The sequence below is a fragment of the Arvicola amphibius genome, chromosome 4, assembly GCF_903992535.2.
Source record: "Arvicola amphibius chromosome 4, mArvAmp1.2, whole genome shotgun sequence".
Lineage (NCBI taxonomy): Eukaryota > Metazoa > Chordata > Mammalia > Rodentia > Cricetidae > Arvicola > Arvicola amphibius.
The window spans coordinates 126177979-126197571 of NC_052050.1; the positions used below are offsets into that span (position 1 = coordinate 126177979).

General features: G+C 40.9%; 1 protein-coding gene across 1 annotated transcript in view; it reads left to right on the forward strand.

Annotated features, from left to right (window-relative positions):
• The window catches only part of LOC119811607 (teneurin-3), a 378529-nt gene that overhangs the window by 17197 nt on the left and 341739 nt on the right, over positions 1–19593 (forward strand). Inside the window, 1 exon segment of the mRNA XM_042054919.1 lies at positions 14944–15233. Coding sequence (XP_041910853.1) covers positions 14944–15233 — 290 coding nt within the window.

Here is a 19593-nt window from a genome sequence, read left to right on the forward strand (position 1 = left end):
GCTTTAGAATCCCCATGGCTAGCTGCTATAATATTTGTGAAAATTTGAATAATATAGGAAACGGGAAGTCTTAATTCACGTCCCAAGAGCAGTGGCTTTTCTCTCCTTGGTGTCTCCATTCAAATACCCATAATGCATTTTATTTTCAACAGCTGCCTAACATGCTATTCAAGCTAAAGTACGGCTGAGCTCCGTCATATAAAACCTGTGGAGACATCAAGGAATGTGAGCTTTCTGCCCAGCTGCAAAAACGGTGACCCTGCAGAAAAAAAGAGCGAACATAATAAAACAAGGAGACAATGAAGTATTAATCTTTTTTCTTTCCTGTGTTTCCCCTCTCATATTACTTTCTTTAAAAAAAAATCAAAACACTAATAGAACTCTAACCTTTAAAAGTTCTTTGAGTCAAGTGATTTTTCATAATCAGGCTGTCTCGTGATTGTTGTTATTTCGGTCGAACATTTCTTTTGATTCACTCCATTTTTTTCAAGGTTCTTATGAGGTTGGATTTTTCCCCCCCCTGGTTCAGCTGAGATTAAATAACTCATGATTTAAATAAGGTCGCCGACCATATGCATGTGTCCCAGTCAAGACCACTCTTAAGTTCATAACTGATTTCTCAGGATAACTTTAGCAAAGTTTTTGTTACACAGAATTTATTGTGCATAGTAAATCTGTTTCGACAGCCAGGCAAAGCCCTGCCAGCAATATGAAAAGATCCCACCGATCAAGATACACCAAGCCTGTGAACGTTATTTTTAATATTAACCATCTTAAAAGTCATAGATAGGGTACGCTGTTGGTGGTATCAGTATTGTGTTTTGATCAATATTTTGTTGCCTTGCTTATCTCTGATATCAGTGACAAAGTCCTAAGTTGGGAGATTGTGAGTCTCTCTTTCCAGCATGGTGTGCGGACAGCAGGAAAAATGGTGGCCAATAAATCTTCAAGGGTTTCATTAATAATCCACAATACATAACATTTTCCGGTTTATTTGCCCCTTAGTAGTCAAATTCAAATTTAAAAATAAGATATTTAAATTATTGTAGTGTGTGAGTATCGTTTCCCTAAACTGTATAATTTTTATCTTTGCATTGTTTTGCAGTTAACATTAATTTGTAAGACAATAGTAGGTAAAATATTCATCAAATATAGACTCTTAGGAAAAAGTAGTGACGCATGCCTTTAATCCCAGCACTTCAGAAGCAAAGGCAGGTAGATCTTTATGAGTTCAAGGCTACCATGGTCAGCCAGGGGCTACACAGCTACATAATGAGTCTCTCTTTCTCTCTCTCTCATATATATATATATGATGTGTGTGTATGCCAAAAGAAATTTTGGTAAAAACTAGAAATTACTTGAGAGAAGAAATTGTTACATCATTGTTCATAGTGGTCAAGAAACAAATGAAAAAGAGATAGTAGAACGAAAAGCAGAGGTAAGTTTTATTTCCTAAATGGCAAACATATTTTCACAATGTATGTGGGCAAACAGCTAAAAATCACTGTCTAGGACAAAGCCAGAGGAAAACAGGAAGTCAATCATTTTGATGGCGATGTTGTCTTTATGTTTTTTAACACAGTTCTTCGGAAATGCAGATGACTGGGGATAATTTTTGTTTTGTATGAGTATCTGATATCTGTATATCTCTCTACAACGTAGATTTACATTTCAAACATTGGATTTATTCCTGAAGATTTGCATGTACATGGTTTTTTAATATTCCTAATTTGGGGGGAGGACTATAATTTTGCCCTAAATTGTAATAAAAATGAATCATGATATTATTATTTGCAAACATTTATCTGTGCAGGTGCTTGCATAAAAGTGAAAGTATATTTTAAGATTTGCCTTGGGAATATGCTTTTGAAAATATTGGTGAGGAAAAAGCAGGCCAAAGAAGCAGGGGAACATTTCAGCCCTGATCTATTATGTGTCAGGATTGCTGCAGACGGGGAAGTTGGAGTGAGAACTGAGCAACCAAACAAAAACTGCATTTGGTACAATTTCACTTTCCAGTGAGGTCATCAGGTCATAGGTGATGGAAGCCAGTCTCTAGGAAGCACCGTTGACTTAGCTACGTGATTTGTAATGTTCCTTGCTTATCTGGAAACTGCGTTTCTGGGGGTGACAGTCATTCCCAAGCCTGAGGGTTTGTTGGCGCTAAGGATCATATTCTTCAGATTTCCAGTGCTGGGGATCATGGAACTGAGAACACTAGCATTGCGAGGATGAAAACGTACGTAGATCCTCAGACTGTGATATGACCTGTCGTTCCTCTGACTGCCTTTACATCTACCTCACATTCTGTCCTTTGAGCTAATCCTGGAAAATGGTTACAGACAGAGTCACTGAAAATATGCTTGGGAAAAATCTGAAAAAGTCTTCCAATCAATGCTGACAATTCTCAATCCCCAAAACCTTTACTTTAAAGGTTTATTTGTTATGTTATGTGTATAGGTGCTTTGCCTGTGGATGCCTATACACCATATATATATATATACATATATATATATATATGTGTATATATATATATATATATATATATATATATATATATATATATATATAGCCTAGAAGAGGGTATTACACCCCTGGAACTAGATATAGATGACTGTCAGCTGTTCTGTGGGCACTAGGAATCAACTTTGGTTCTCTGCACGAACAGCCAGTGCTCTTTAACTGCTAAGCCCTCACATTTCTCAGCCCTGCAAATATTTGGGCTTAGTGTTTGCTTGTTTGTTTGTTATTGTTGCTTTTTAGCTTCCCTGAGACAGGGCCACTCTGTATATCTCTGGCTGGCCCAGAAAAAAAACACTATGTAGACCAGGATAGGCTGCAATCCTCAGACTTGCATCTGTCCCTGCTTCTCAAGTGCTAGGATTAAAAGTGTACACCCCCATGTCTGAATCCCAAGACCTTCTGCCTAGGAAATGATTCTGTATTGTTATTATGAACAATAATCATTAGAGACAGTAAACACTTGCTGGACATACCCTGTGGTCTCTATGACAAAAGCTGGTCATGCATGGCCTTAACATTTACACAAACCCGAGAAGAAAGTGTGGCTTCTGTTTTTCAAGTGAGAAATCCAAGGAAAAAGATGCAGGGTGAGAGAAGCGGAGTTTGCCTGAGTCTGCCTGATGTTACAGCTGAGTCTGCCTGATGTTACAGTCTTTATGTCCCATGTGCTCCACAGCTGCCTACTTTGATTAGGTTCCTGATTCTCCCAATGTAACTTGGTGTTTTAGAGACTGATACTTATTCTACGGTTGTATGGTTTATATGATAAATGAAAACTTAATTTAACCTATGTCGTAGGGTTTCTCTTGCTGCGAAGAGACACCACAACCAAAGCAACTCTTATAAGGAAACATTTCATTGTGGTGGCTGGCTTACAGTTTCAGAGGTTCAGTCCATTATCATCGTGATGGGGAGCATGGCAGCCAGGCATGGCACTGAGAGTTCTACACTTTGTAGGCAACAGGAAGTCAACCGACACACTAGGTGGTATCGTGAGCATAGGAAACCTCAGAACCCGTCCCCTACAATGACATACTTCCTCCAACAAGGCCCTACGGACTTCAACAAAGCCACACCTCCTAATAGTGCCAATAGCTATGAGATTATGAGGACTAATTACATTGAAACTACCAGAACCTATTTGTTGCATGGCATGGAAGTATAACCAATTGTCCCAAAGATAGAAACTTCATCATTGGGCCTGCAGAGAGGAGTCTATGAGTCGCACCAACATGAGCAGGAAAGCAGCATTTCATAACCAGGTCTCACTAGGTTGGGCTACCTAACATCAGAAATTCTCCGTGCTGTCTTCACCCATGCCAACCCGTATCCATAGTCATTTCCCCTCCATGCTCTCCTCCCTGACAGCCACACTGATGAAGAAGAGAGCCTGTTATCCCCAAAGTCATGGCTTACCCATGTGAATGGCTGCCCTGTGTCACCTCAACTGGGGCACAGTGGGCATACTCAAGGCTTAGCACATTAGTGTCTTCTCCTAGATCAGGGGTCTCCCTGTATTTGCTGCTGTACGTGTGCATTTGAAAAGCAGACTAAGTGTATAATCTCATTTCCCATTGATTGTGTATACACTCAGAATTTCCAAAGGAACACAGAAGGGAAAGAGGTTGTTGGTAGATGTTCAGCCTCTGGCCATGACTCTCTCCCTGCTCTGCATATTGAGGGCAAGAAAGGAAAAGCACTACAGGAAGGGGAATCAAAGAAGCCACCGTTTTTCTACTCTCCTTCTCGTGTGGATCAGATCTATTTTGTGCTTCTTGGGAATTCTTTTAAAACGAAGGAAAATAAAGATGAAATGAGCCATGGAGAAAGAAGGACAAAAGAAAAGAGAAACAGTTAAAGGTCTTTCTAATCAGCCAGGAACAATCCGTTCTTAACATACAACTCAACTCCTCTCCGCCATCTTGCTGGCTTCCTTCTAGCCATGGCCTCTAGGCCACAGAGGTCCTGCAGAATCCCCACTTCCGCCCACCCCACCCCACCCTTGGTCTGTCTGAGGCTCCTCTCCTCTCCTCCCACTGGATTATCATTGGTTGTTGGTCATTTGGGACCGCAGCTCTGCAGCTTGCCTCCTCCATTAGGCAATTGCCCTGGGAAATGAATCCCACTGTGGCTAGAGAGAAAAGGTTTTAACATACCGTCTTAAATGCTTATGGTAAAATACCTCTCCTTCCCAAGCTTAGTCTTCCTTTCTGTCTGTGTAAAAACTATTTGTAATGCAAATGTGTTCCTCTGCACTGAAGACTTCGGAAGTCATGCAAATTTTTATAATGCAATAGAAGTGCTGTTTATCAGTGGGCGCTATAGATTCTGTCGTGCATTCCTTTCCAGAAGAGGGTAAACTGTAGTAATAGAAGCTACTAAAGCCAAATTGGCAATGGACTACAGACCTTCAAAAACGCCCTTTGAAAATGGCATCAGACAACAAATTTGCATCTTTTGGAACTAGGCCCTTTAGTTCAATGGTGGCAGGGTAGGCAGAATGGTGTCGTCTTTGACCCTGCTGTCACTCTGACACTGCGACATTGCCGCTTCTGTTGTTGGCTCCCAGCAACCTCATAACCAAGTCCCCGTGGCCTTGAAAATTAATTATGGTAAGAATCTCTTTTCACTTCAGACTGCTCAAGAACGCCTCACGTGCAGGCTGCAAATTATGAAGTGTAAATCAGGGCATCACTGAGCAGGAAGGGTCCCAAGAAACCAATTTAAGAATTCTCTCCGGATTTAGTGGGGACCTGGAAATAGTCCGTTCGAGAGGAAGAACTTGAAATTAGAATCGAGTTGTCATTCAATTTCATGGCATAGTGGGATCAGCCTTTGGGAGGGCATGTGCTAAATATACGTGGACCCCCCCAAAATTTTTTTTCTTAAATTTTTTTACTCGTATTGTACAAGTCTCAGAGCCTTGTTAGAAAATAATCCCTCGCAGTTGCCAGATACCTATTAACTGGAGACTTGGAGCAGTTCAAGAAGGGGTGTTACTGCTGTAGCTCCCTTTTACGGGATGGAAAATGTGATACCCAAGAAGTTCCAGAGGTGGGAGAGGGGTCAAAGTGCTGGTGGTGGCAGCCTTTCTTCATTGGGAGCCTCATCTGTCCCCCAACTTCAAGGTGATAATTGCCTCCGCTATTGGAGGTAATTCGAACTCTCTGGTATAAGAACAACAAAAAGGTAGCTAGCTAGATGGCTTTAACGGTGTCCCCAGTGAAACTTCCTCTAAAAACTCATCTTCCTCAGAGAAGCCCGGGAGCCCCCGGTGTTTTGGTTTCCCAGGCCTTTCCAAGGCCCCGGTGCAGGCAGAAACTTGCTCCTGTGTTGGCTCTCCCTTCCCTGGACCCTTGGGCTTTGATGTAGCCACTCTCCTTCGCCATTTGGCACTTACTTATAATTTTTCCCCCAGCTGTTGCCACAGGCTTTGCCTGCCCCTTCTCCCTGTGCGCACATGTGAGCATGCGTGTGCGCCTGTATGTGCTTGAGTATGTGTCTCTATTTTTCCACAAACCTTCCTTAACTCTCGTTTAATTTTCAGAGTTCTGCTTGCACGCTACGGAGTCTTTCCACACTGGGATTTGGGAAGGGAGGTGGGGCGGGGGGAGAAAAGAAAATATTGGTCACCGCTACACATCTTTAAAAGGTTTTCTTCCAGATCACCTTACGTTTGTACAAGTTAAGGTTGAATCCCAAATATCTCTGGCTGTATGAAATCCGTATTATGAAAGTTTTCACAGCTGTAAACGATCTGGGACTTTAGTCTTTGGGGCTGTTCTGTGATGTCCTGTGTGACAGATACAGTGTTTTGAGAAGTTGGATTTACTTCCCGTCTCTTAAACTGGTGTCAAGAAACCTAGGAACATAGAATAAACCAGAGGCCGGAAAGTTCGAAGACAAAAATACCGATATGAAATTCTCTTATTTTCCAAAGTACACAGAAAACTTTTTTTATTAATATCCGCAAACTCCAAGATGGCCGATTTATTTTTAAAACAAGGAACACCTGCTTATTATCAACTGTAACAATAACACACTTAATTTTGAGAGACTCTTTTTGGCAGCTGATACTATCTTGAGATTTAAAGTAGTTTTCATGTCTTCTAATAGGCATCTTATGAGGCACCGGGAGATGTACTGGAATGTTTCTTTGCTTTCCGTTAAGCTCAGTGACATTGAACTCATGTTTTTTTTTTAATTATTATCTTTAGCTGTTATTCTAGTATATCATAATTAATGAAAAAAAGCAAGTTAACAGTGCAAGTCTTGTAATTTTACAATGTTCTCAACTCAAGGACGGAAAAATCAGGCAAGACTGTCAGAGATTTGTGAACACAATGTATGTTTGAAAAATCAGTTTCACTTGAAGTATTATATGAGAGCAAAATAAAAGAAACGGGAATACAGGTACAGGAAGACAAGCAGAGAGTAGTAGTTCAGTTGGCTAGACTCCTGTGTGTGTGTGTGTGTGTGTGTGTGTGTGTGAACTGTACATGTATATTTATATATGTGTACAAATGTGGCTGCTGTCATGTGATGAATGTATTTTAATTTTTAAATTATAAAAAGTTTTAAACAAGCATTAAAAGTCATAATTCAGCTCGTCTCAGAACTGAAAATACGGAGTTGTCTAAAAGCGAAATGTTTGCATCAGTTTGAAGAATGGAAACACCTTGATTAACTTCGCCGAGAGTTGGTGTTCTCATCTTCTCATACGTGACATTTCCAGTCACGCCACTCTTCCCAGCCCTCGCCTCGTGGGCAGTGAATTCTGCAGGAAAAGTTTTACCACGCCTCTGACTATTTATGGCTCTTGCTTTTCTTTCATTTGTTCGATTGCTGTCATCTCTCATTTGGGCTTCATTTTCTTTTTTAAAAAACTATGCATGACCAAAAGAATGTTATATATGAATATCTAAAGCACATGTTTAACGTGAGGGCTTTGCACCAGTTCTGCCATGCCCCCGCCTTTAAAAGACACAGATCATGGACTAATCATACAATCCGTCCCCCCACCCCCCACCAAGAACCAAACTGACCATGTCTTCCGTTATTAGAAAAATGGATGTGTTTCTCAGGGATAAGGTGGGTGTCACACTGTCCTCATTTTTCATGGCCACAGGTTCCTTTTTATTTTTAGTGATTGATATTAAAAAAGATTGGAAGGGGAAACAGTATTAGTATAGAGGGGAAATGCTGTTTTATGAGCTATTTCTTTGCTGTCACTGTACCAAAATTATATTTCACCTCACTAAGTATTGACAGATTAGACAGTGAATATTCTCTTTGGTGTCATGACCCGGTAGACATCAAAGAGAGCACTGAAATGTCCCCTCAGAATGTAGCATTGCACATTGATCCTTATTTTCAAAGTGCACAAAATGTCTGTTTCTTGGGCTCTGTGACTCATTAGCCTTGTTTTTTACCCCATTCTTGAAGCTGTGCTCTCTAAATAATGGCTTCAGGAGAGAAATAACATTTTATGTTATTTGAGGGATTAGGCTGGACTCAATTATCATATTAGTCTCTGGAGTAATATGTTTGTGTTTTTATTTCTCAAAAAAAAAATAAATAAGTCCAACACTCAAAAAAAAAAATCTTCTGGTTGCCCTAGACAACCACCGAAGCATTTGTACTCTTAGATACCCCAAATGCTGATCTTGTCCAGCTCATGGTAACCTTCTCTGGAAGGATCACAAATCTTTAGATAATCTCTTATATCTTAGTAATTTATTTTCTGTCAAACATAGAAAGCAAATCTTGGTAAAACATTCCATTAAAAAGGGAGAAGGGCTGGAGGACAGTTTCCCTCTGTGGAATGCATTGCATTTTCTGGAGTGCTTGATGAAATACAGATGTTTCCAAGTGCCCACAAGGATGGTTGCTCGGGATCAGATTGATCCCCGGTTAATCTCGGAGACCTGGTGCTTGCATGCTTTTCTATCAAAAGAGATTGCCTTCTCTTTTGCTGAATGAACTCAACTGAATTCGTAACTGATAAAGTTGAATTAAAGACATCCAACGTGGAAGTAGAACATATTAGAATTTCCATAATGGTTTACTATGCATTTCTTTCCAAAATGTTCCTAACATAATTCAGTTTGGGAGTAAATGTCTCTCTTGACTTTACACTGTGCCAATATTTACATGGGAACCATAAGTTCAGTCAGTGCTGGTGGACACTTTTCAGTATTCCACAGTAACAAGGGAGGAGCTTGAGGAGGAGATGCCGGCTGGGTGGTTAGCTCCTTCCACACACTCATACTGGACAACCACGGAGAATGTTCCACTGTACCTCTGCATATTTGATTTTGGAAACACATAAGAAGAGATGTGCCACCCTTTCGAAGATGCAAAGCTGATCTGGGGAGATGGCTCACTGAATAAAGAGCCTTGCAAGTGGGAGAACTTGAGTTTGAATTTCCACAGACGTCATTACGCCAGGACGAGCAGCTCCCACACATTTGTATTCCGGGTCCTCCTATGGTGATGTGGGAGGTGGAGACAAGGTGTACCTGGTAAACTAAGGTCAGTTAGCATGGCGTATATGGCATATGCAGCAATTAACAGCCATGTAGAGTAGCCGTGCTTCAAACAAGGGAAGGTAAGGACTGTCACCCACGGTTGTCATCTGACAATCACACATATGCCATGATATACACGTCATACACAGATGCGTGAGTAAGCAGATGTGCACCTGCACACATATACATGCACACACAACACACTAATTATAAATTATAGTAAACAACTATAAGATTGTTATATAAGATAATTTCCAAGATAATGACTACGGGCTAGCGACACATTCTCTGTGCCTATATAATCTCTCTGCATAAATATGAAGAAAAAATAAGCAAATTAATTTTCCGACACCTCAGCCCTGGACAGCTAGCATTATGCTTTCAAGTTAAAAAACCAAATTGAGATGAGTTTCTTTATGAATACATGCTGTGGCCATCTACTTGCATTTAAAAATATGTAGCCCATATTTCAGTGTCTGGTTATCTCTAGGACTTGGATATGTTTCTGCAACTAATACTATGTAAAAACAGCTTTGTCCCGTTATCTATTCTGGAAAATATTTTTAGTCTTTGCATGAATCTGAACCTAGAGTTCACACTTTTACAAGTATAATTTAAAATAGATAAATAGTAAATATATATAAACGTTCTCAGTCTTTCAGAAAGAAAATATAATAGACTCACGTTCATTATCTGTTGAAAAAATATGGAATTTTCAAACATGTTTCCAAAATATTTGCTTTTCAGTTTTACATATTTATATTTCTAATTTCCCCCCATGCTGAGGCATCTGCTCATGACTTCCAGCTTCTTTTCAAAATCTCTTTGTGTTAATGTTTGGGTTTATATTCAAATTCTGTGGGTGCCGGATGGCTTCTGGAGATCTACATCATAAGACATTCTGGACTTACAAATTTATCTCAAAATATTAGCCCAAAGTAGGTTTTTGTTGTCTTGGAAGTTATCAGTCTCATGCATGTCTTTTCAACACAGTCCCTGTAGTTATTTTGTTTTTGCACTTGGATTTTCAATGATACTAGAGGTTGAAACCACATTTGCAATATATGCGTTTTCCCAAAAAATTTATTTTACAAAATGCAGCTTTATAACCAAGAGGAAGCTTTTCTTTGTTCTTAGAGGGGATCAGGATATTTTGAGAGGAATTTATCCTTTGGGAGGGAGAGGAAACTGCAGTCCCCAAGATGGAAATTCTTGGCTTGTTTTTTCCAACAGAATTATTACTCATTAAGGTTGAAGTCAAGCTGTGATTTGGGCTGTATGTATTTTCTGTTAATTCACTTTAAAATGCCTTCCTTCGATATATATTCCCCGTAAACTCTAAGTGCACAGGATAATATATGTGTCCGTCTTTATCTATGGCTATGGAAAATGACATAGATAAATATCACTTTATGCTTAAAAAATAAGCCTGTAGTAATGCAGAGGTCAGTCTTGAGTCATACGGCACATAAAACAGACTGGATTTTGAGTTGTGACATCTATACAGAATGGGATACTGCTGAATTTTCATATTAAGGGGTTTTGGCTGAAGGAACTCAGACACATACACAGTATGGCCCCAAATAATCTTGCCAAGAAAAGTTGAGTTTCAAATGTTGGGGAACTGATCCAAGAATAGGCCTCAAACATGCTGCATTCATTACTCGCAGCTGTGTACATGAGCGGTGACTCCTCATCCCACCTACAAGTCCCCATCCAGTGCTGTCACTCTTTTCTTTTCTTTTTTTTTAGCCAACTTGCTGACCTTTCTGTTCTCACAAAAGAAAACTATGATTGACGGATGGTTCTGCAAAACATTTTGGAGCAGTTTAAAAAGTATGCTAATATATTTTTGTAAATATAATACTTTTTACAAGATCTTTCTTTTTTAAGGTTGACTGTATTATTTGTGTGTGTGTGTGTGTGTGTGTGTGTGTGTGTGTGTGTGTGTGTCTGTGCACATGTGTGTGGGTGCCCGTGGAGACCTGTGAAGGGTGTTGGATCCCTTGCAGCTGGAGTTACAAGTGAATGTGAGCCGCCCAATGTGAGTGCTAAATGTCGAACTTCCGTCCTCTGCAAGAATAGCAAGTGCTCTTAGCCGCAGAGCCATATCTCCAACCCCTAAAAGGCATTCCTTATTAGCTTAGCTTTGTTAAGTATTAAACAAAACAATGAGGAGAAACCCAACTTGATTCAAAGTGGTGCTTTTTGAAAAGTGGAAAGTTAGAGGTACTTGGCTTACGTGGGCGGTAAGGATTTATTTTACAGCTATTTGAGAAAGGGCAAAATCAGAAATCCATCTCTGTAGACATGAAAGAAATGAATGCCAAACAGTACATACCAGAAATTGTTCAGTCAGGTCTCAGGAAGTAGGTGAGCACCAAGGTAATTTCATAGGTGGAGTCTGCACCTTTTTAAATTAAATTGAATTAAATTTATTTTTTCCCTTATTGTTCGAGACAGGGTTGGCCCTGGCCTTCCTGGAATCCCCTCTGTACACTAGGCTGACCTCCAATTCAAGAGATCTACCTGCATCTGCCTCCTGAGTGCTGGGGTTTAGGGCATGTGCTACCACCACCCAGCTGAGTTGGCATCTTTTAACTAATTTATATGTCTCTTAATTCTGCTTCTCTGACCTCTGGGACTGGTGTCCCAGAAGTTTCCCGCAGATATCATCTGATTAGCTTACCCAGTCTTCATCCAGTTAGAGGGCCTATGTTAAGTAGAGCAAGAATAGCAGGACCATATTATGGATACTGGCTCTGCCAACAGCAGGCTTTCTTTGGGTCAGCCACTGGTTAGGATAATAAAAATCTATTTTTAAAATAAATGGTGCATTTGAAAAATACTTCATTTTGCTCACTTTTCCTAGCACAATGTTGTGATTTCTTCAGGAAGACATGAATAACAAAATTGAAAGAGGAGTAATTTGCATTGCGGGTATTTTTTCCTATCTTTACTAATTCTTGCTAATGGACTTATGTTAGTATAAGTGCTTCTCTGCCCTAGTAAGCATAAAAAAAATCAATGATATAAATGTATAAATATGTGTCCAACAAGGGCCAAAGTTTGCTGCTACCAGAAAATGTACTCTTTAGTCTACTAGCCCAGAGGATCCAGAGGCAATTTTTATCCAAAACTATCATCAACTCCGTTGTTTTCATTGGCAAAATTTATTTGAGAGTTTGGCTGTTGAGGATACAAAGTGAGACCAGTCTACACCTTCCAGGAAGAAGAAATGTCATTGCTGGTGACACACAGTTAGCTGTGCAAAAGGAGGTGGTGGCACCTCTTCCCCTACCTCCTACAATTCCGGTAGACCTTGGGATTGCAAAGCAGTTTTCCATGTTTTTGTTTATTTAAAAAAATTGGTGCACGCCTTTAATTTAAGCTTGCTGGAGGTGGAAGCAGGAGGATTACAATGAGTTCAAGGCCAGCCTGTTCCACACAGTGAGTTCCAGAACAGCCAAGATTATTATACAGAGAAACCCTGTTTTGAAAAACCAAAAAGAGAAGAAGAAAAACTAACTTCACATTTTATTTGTACCTGTCAAATCTGTCCAGCTTTCAAAACATATTTAACTATACCCCATTTTACTATAAAATCTATTTGCTTGTGTATATATATATATATATATATATATATATATATATATATATATTGCTCCTAGTGTAGAGAAATATTTAATATACTTGTTATTGTGTATTTCATGCCTGTGTTTTAAATGATCTGGGTCCAATATTCATTTCCTGGTGGTAGTGGTTTTGTTATGTTCAGCTTAGCTTTTATTTTTTGTGATTCTGATGCAGCCCCCAGTAGGTGCTTGACCCCGGAGTTACATCTCACCCTCATGTGCAGTAATATGAATTATTTTCAAGATAATATGTTCAGTGTCACACGTGTGGTGCTTTTGGTATTTTCTTAATAGAGTGACTGATGGCCATAACCAAATGGCATTCAGCCATCAGGGGATAGAAACCACCAGGACTAGAGGGGGAGATGTTGTAACCTAGACATGAAGACTTAGCCAAGGGCAGGGGCTCTAGGAAAAGAGAAGGAAGAACCTGTGGGTGCCACAGTGAGAAGCTGTGTCATAAAGCACCTTACAGATTTGCTAGCGTTTGAGTGTTTTTCATCTTAGTAGCAACGGGGATGTCCATTTAAGCTGTTTTCAAAGAATAAGATGTTCATATTAAGTTTATTTGTAAAGATTTCTTTTCTGAATGCGATAAGAAGAATGTAGCCGAGGAAAGGAAAACGAAGTGGGCATCATACTGCACTCCGCTGAAAAACAATGACTGAATTCACAAACGTGGTGACCGCGGTGATGGGACAGGGTGAATGTGATACAGAGCGTGTGGGCTAGTCTGTTGTGCGGAATGAGGACGAGAGGGGGAATTCAAGAGAGGATGCGCAAGAATTACTGGTACCCAAGTTTGTGTTTTGAGCATGTGGATGAATTGGAAGGCCCCTTCTTACAATACAGGGAATGCAGAAGGAGATAGAGGTGTGGGGGGAAGGTTATTATTTTTTATTAGCCTGAAGATGTTGGATTTTAAGTTTCTGTGGGGAGAGCCTGTGGAAGACATTAAGTGATTGGCTATGAGCCTGGCTGGCAATTCAGGCCATAGAATAAGGGAATTTGTGATTTAGATGTCGGAAGATGGCAATGACCTAGAAAGTCAGAGAGGGACAGAGAAAGAAGGGAGTGAGGGCTTTTAGGCAGAGGGATCGATGTGACACATGGCGCGCTAGGAAAAGGACAGAGCCATATCTGAGAAAAATCAGACTGTTGAGTGTAAGATGCAAACCGGAATGGACTCCTTAGATGGGGGACTGAGGAATTGGCTTTATTCTTTAGTCAATATGAACCATTTGATGATTTGAGCTGCGAAGACCATTTGCAAATAAGCCACTGGGAAGATTTAGGTAGAATATGGATTGTAGTGGGAATGCAGAGACCATCAAAGAGGTTTCTAAGATTGACGTATTGAGATTTAGAGATGGGGGCTTCGGAAGTAAAAAGTGTAGATGGGAGAGGGGGCTGTGAAAATGGTCGTGTTGTGGAATATCCCTTTACACTGTGTGAGGATGTGTCACTGTGATTGGTTTAGTAAAAAGCTAAATGGTCAATAACTAGGCAGGAAGTGTAGGCAGGACTTCTGGACAGAGAGAGCTCTGGGGAGAAGAAAAGCAGAGTCACTTAGACCTGTATGGAGAGGAGATTGGAGGTGCAAGATGAAAGAGAGGTAACGCCACATGGCAGAATATAGATCTTAAGATATGGGTTGATTTAGGTTAAAGAGCTAGTTCAGACAACCTAAGCTAAATAAAGGCCAAACTTTTATAATTAATAAGAAGTCTTCATGTCATATTTTGAGGACTGGCAGTCCAAAAAAGCCTTTCAGATGGAAATGTCACAGTTGCTTGTGAGTGGAGACGGCAAGAACTAGGAAAGAAGATGATGTTGAAAATGACAATAGATTTGGGGTGGAAGAGAAAGTCACAAGAGCCTGGATTGGGAAAATATGTAAACCCCTGTGGGTATAAAGTTATGGCTTATTTCATAGAATTATAATTAAAGTTTGTATATCCGTGTATTTTATTTGTATAATCTTTTATTATCGTTTTTGTGTGTCTGACATGTATGCATGCGACTGAATGATTTGTACCTGTCTGTGAGTGTGGGCACACATAGGCCACATTCGTGTAGAGGTCGGAGGATAACCTCCAGTATTGACCCCACCTTCCACCCGGCTCCAGGTGGATTTAGGGATCCGAACTCTGGTCCTTGTGCTTGCATAGTAAGCACTTTGGCCCACTTAGCCATCCCTCCAGCCTGTTCTGTTTGTTCTGAGTTTTTTACATTTCACCCTTTGCCCCATGCAGACCAGATGACACTGTCTTTGCAGAACAGTGTAAGAACAACAACCAAAGGCACAGAAAATCATTCTAAAATAAAGCTGAATGAGAGACCTCAGTCTCCTTGCCAAGTGACGTCTAGTCGTCACCTTTGCCAGGTTGGCCAGTGTGAGGAAACCCAAGAATGCAAGGCAGCCATCATAGCTGAACCTCGACTCTGGGCTGTTGGCCTTTGCAGCAATCAGCAGAACCCTGGACGCAGAGAAGATGTGGAACATTTCCATAGGTACTGCCAGGGCACAAGTGCTTCTTGGCTGGTATCTTTGAAGTCCGTAAAAACAAATCCTGGACGTATCCCAAGAGGCCGAAGCAAATTCAAGCAAATCAAAAAGGCTAGATGCCGTTTCCACTTAAGTAGCAGTCTGTTCTGGGGGATCATGGGAAGTATTGTCACGGCCTTTTCTGGTGGTCCTCGCCAGTGCCGTGGTTTTATGGAAGTTATGGTTTTGTTCAGCAGAGTCAATTCTCCCTGCCAGGATGCTAGAGAAAGCTATTTCCCTCTGGTTGCCTTGCTTCAGACGGTCTACTAATACAGTGTTTTTATAGTACGACTTCCATCTTTAGTGTTTACACTCCAGGTGAAGCTTCTCGTTTGGCGTCTGAGAACGTGAGTCTGTTGATATTGTTTGCCCCTTTTTGAAAGGGACTCAGTCCCCGTCCCTCAAGAAAAAAACTGTTTGAATTCCCAGTGAAAAGAAAGACAGGAGTCCCCAGCCTGTCGACCTAGTGTGAAGATGCTTTTTAAAGCCCTGGCAATTGAGAACTGCTTATAATATGGAGATTAGACATTCTGTCTCCAGCTTGAGAACAGGGCTGGCATCAGCTAAACAGGCAACTGCGGGCCTCCCTGCCTGCCTTCCTGGGGCCAGAGAAAGGCCCCAAAGGAGCAGCTGCCAGCAGGGAGGAGAGGGAGAAAATGGGAAATTGATTTGAAATAGGATAGGAGAAAAAGCACAAGAATGAATTTAAGAATTTTTCAAATATTCCCTTTTTAGGCATAGGCGGTTGCTGCCTCTGCAGATGAAGGTAATCTTTAGTTCTTCCCTCAGGAGGGAAGAAAGGCGGTGAACCTGCCGCTAGTTCACGCAGCCGAAGGACCCGAAGTCGGTTTATTTCTTCATAATTGGAAGAAAATTGATATGGATTAGCGCTCTACTTTATTTTACTATTCATCTTGACCTCTTGGAAATAAAGAGTTGAATATTATAAACATTCTAATTTTAGAACGAGGAAAGCAGGGTTTTTTTTCCCCTACTAGGTATAATGATATTAATTTAAATCTCATGGTAATCAGAGGAGGCCGGGCGGCTTCGTGTTTGACTGTGAAGCTGGCAAGGACTCTAATTTTCTAATGACAGCAGATCTCGCCTGTGCAGATGCCTGTGGGCACATCTTACTGCCTCCTTCTGTGTCTTTGCTTAAGGAGGCACCATATTAACAATGTTTAGAATCACTAATAAGTAAGGGATCTGTTTGCCTTATACAAAGGAGTCCGCGGCCAGGTGTGTAACGCTCCGAATATAAAATGAACGAGCGTCTGCCTCTGTGTAGCGTCACCCTGATCCTGTGGCAGGAAAGACCTAAAGCAGAAAGGGGTGGGTTTCCATTGGAGCCTGACATGGTGTGATACATGGTGAGATCTCTTTGGGCAGGAAAAGGATGATGCATTCAGTCCTCAGTTATGGAAATATTCCTATTAGTAGAGCCCGTTACTTGAAGCCACTGAGACAATGTGGAGTCATTAGGGAAAGCCTTGGAGCACAGGGGTCATATGGGGGATCCTGACAGTTCCGTTAACCACAGACCTCATCATCGAGGCCTGTGGACCCCTGGGATTGGAAGCAGCTGACGTCTTTCTATCACCCACGACAAAGTAGCCTCACCACTTTGAACACAGCCCCTTACTCATGTGTTTGTGGCAATGATTGTGTAAGCAAGCCTTCTCTGCCACCCGTTGTATAAAACTGCAGAGCAGGCAATTACATCAAGTATATAAAACTTGAGAATGACTATAAAGGATGTCGCTGGTTAGTCTGTTTTTTTTTTTTTTTTTTTTTTTTTGTACTTCATCCCTATCCATAAATTTTAGAATCTACTAACTTGTTGGTGTGTATATATTGCCTAGTGGCTCACTTCTCCAAAAATACATGCGTGCCATTAGGTGGTGAATGACTGTGTGAATGGGAGGAGGAATAAGCACATCGTATGGCTGGGGTTATGTCCTTCCCACCAACAGTGTGGTCAGCCAGCACTTGATAATGTAGTTCGCACCCAGATTGTCACCCATCTTGGCTCCTCAAAACTTTGCCAATGCTGTTCTTTGAAGGACAAAACATAATTTCTCAATTTTTTTTCAGTTCTCGGGACTGGATCACAGTTAGGATTTTGTACGTTCTAGGCAAGAATTCCACCACGGAGGGCCTGGTCAGCACTTGCTGTGCTTGCAGGGGGCTGCTGTAGTTTGATCGGCAGCACCCACATCAGGAGGCTCACAGTGGCCCATGACTCTAGTTACAGAAGATCTGATACCTTCTGGTCTTCATGAATACTCATATACTGGTGAACTCATGTGTGTTCATACATACACACACATAAACACACATACATATACACAAACATACACAGAGCAATAAAATAAATCTTGGATAACCAAGAACTCTGCTACTGAGTTCTACTCCCAGCTCTCTTGCTTCTTATCTGCAATATGGTTGCTGTTCTTCACCACAGAAAGTTAACACATGAAGCAGAGTAAAGACAAACCTGGGTGTTTTGAATGGCCTATCTCCATTTAGAAGTCTACATTCAGAAATGGCTGGTAGGGCCCTTTACTCTTCAAAAACACAATAAAACCTTAATCTGAAATTCATACTGGATAGACTACTCAAATAAACAAATTAAACAATCACACGCAAGAGACAGAATGGGAGAGAAAAAGAAGAGCCTTTAGGAACTAGTAATACCGTAGCAAACCAGAGGGTGCTGGGGACGTTGCTCAGTGGCTGAACAATTACCTACTGTGTGAGACCTGCACATTCTATCCCCATGCAGCAAAACCCAACAAAAACAACAAAACAGCAATAACAACAAATGACAGCCTTGGCTACTTATGTCCAATTTCAGTATGGGGTACCACCAGCTTGGGGAGGGGAGAGGGAGGGATGCGAAGAATGAAAATGAATGACTATTTAAAGGATAAATGCAAACGTCTCAGAAGACCCTTTTTACAGAGGGAAAAGTATAGATCAAGACCTCCAACATCATAAATCTAGGTGGAGGATTTCTGGACTTCTGGAGATTTGTGATGTTTCTTCCAGGCCATTCATTTTGTCATTTCGAGGTGATATATACCATATCTATATGTAAAACTTAATTTTTTTTTGTTTTTTTTTTCTTTGAAAACGCTTTTTTAAAGATTTTTTGTTGTTGTTGTTATTTTTAATTATGTGTGTGGAAGCGTTTGTACACGTGAACACAAGTGTCCCCAGAGGTCGAAGGTGTCAAATCCTTCTGGGGCTGGGTGGGGTTACAGGCAGTTGTAAGCCTCCTGGTGTGGGTGCTGGGGAACGAACCCAGATCCTGGGGTTCTTCCTGGGGAGGAAGAGCAGCATGTGCTCTTTACCACTGCACCATTTTGGTTTTAGCCCTGGCTGTCCTGGAACTCTGTAGAGCAGGCTATCCTTGAACTCAGATCCGCCTGCCTCTGCCTCTGGCTTCTTGGATTAAGGGTCTGTGCTACCATACCCTTGCTAAAAACTTATTTTTTTTTTTTTAAAGATAGGCTCCCACTATATATGCCAGGTTGGCCTTGAACTCACAATGCCAGGACTCAAAGTGCTAGGATTCAGGTGTAGGCCACCACTGCTGGCTTCAGTCTGGGAGCTATTGATGTGGTCTTGCTTCACTGTTTGTTTTGCTGTGAGTCCGGGACGTCATCCACACAGGATGTTTATTGGTTTACTTTATAGTATGGATGGAAAAAACATACCTGTTTATCTGAATACCAATCAGAGATTTTCCTAACTCGGAAGACAAGAATTCATGGTTTCTTAAAATTGCTGGAGATGATCCCCAGCAATAGAATAAGCTTTTTATTGTATAAATGTCCCACTGTAATTTAGGACTTCCTCACTATCATAAATTACTATTAAGCACACTCTAATCCAACCGTACTTTCTGGGTAGGGAATTTCTAATTCTAACTGTCCTGAAACCCCGCCAGAAAGTCTTTGAACCAGACTTACCCAACATCCCCTGTGGAATACAGACCCCCTGAAGGTATGATTATTTAACATGGACTTGTGCCTACCACTGGAGAGCCTTTTAGCTTATCCAGTCTGCTTACATCATCGGAACCACACCTTTCTTGCTGTTGTTGAAGTGACATCCGGATATATTGACCTAATGGGTAATATTATAAAATTAATTCCAAAAGACTCTACCTTGCCCCACCTTAATCTTTGAAGTTCATTTACATGATCACGCTGCCCAGACTTTTTGTTGAAAATCTTGCAAAGGCGCTTAGCCAGAAATAACATCATTCTGTATGTGTTTTCCCAGCGGTGTCCATTTTGAAGTCAAATTACCACCATGAATGACATGCTTTGAAGTGTCTGGATTT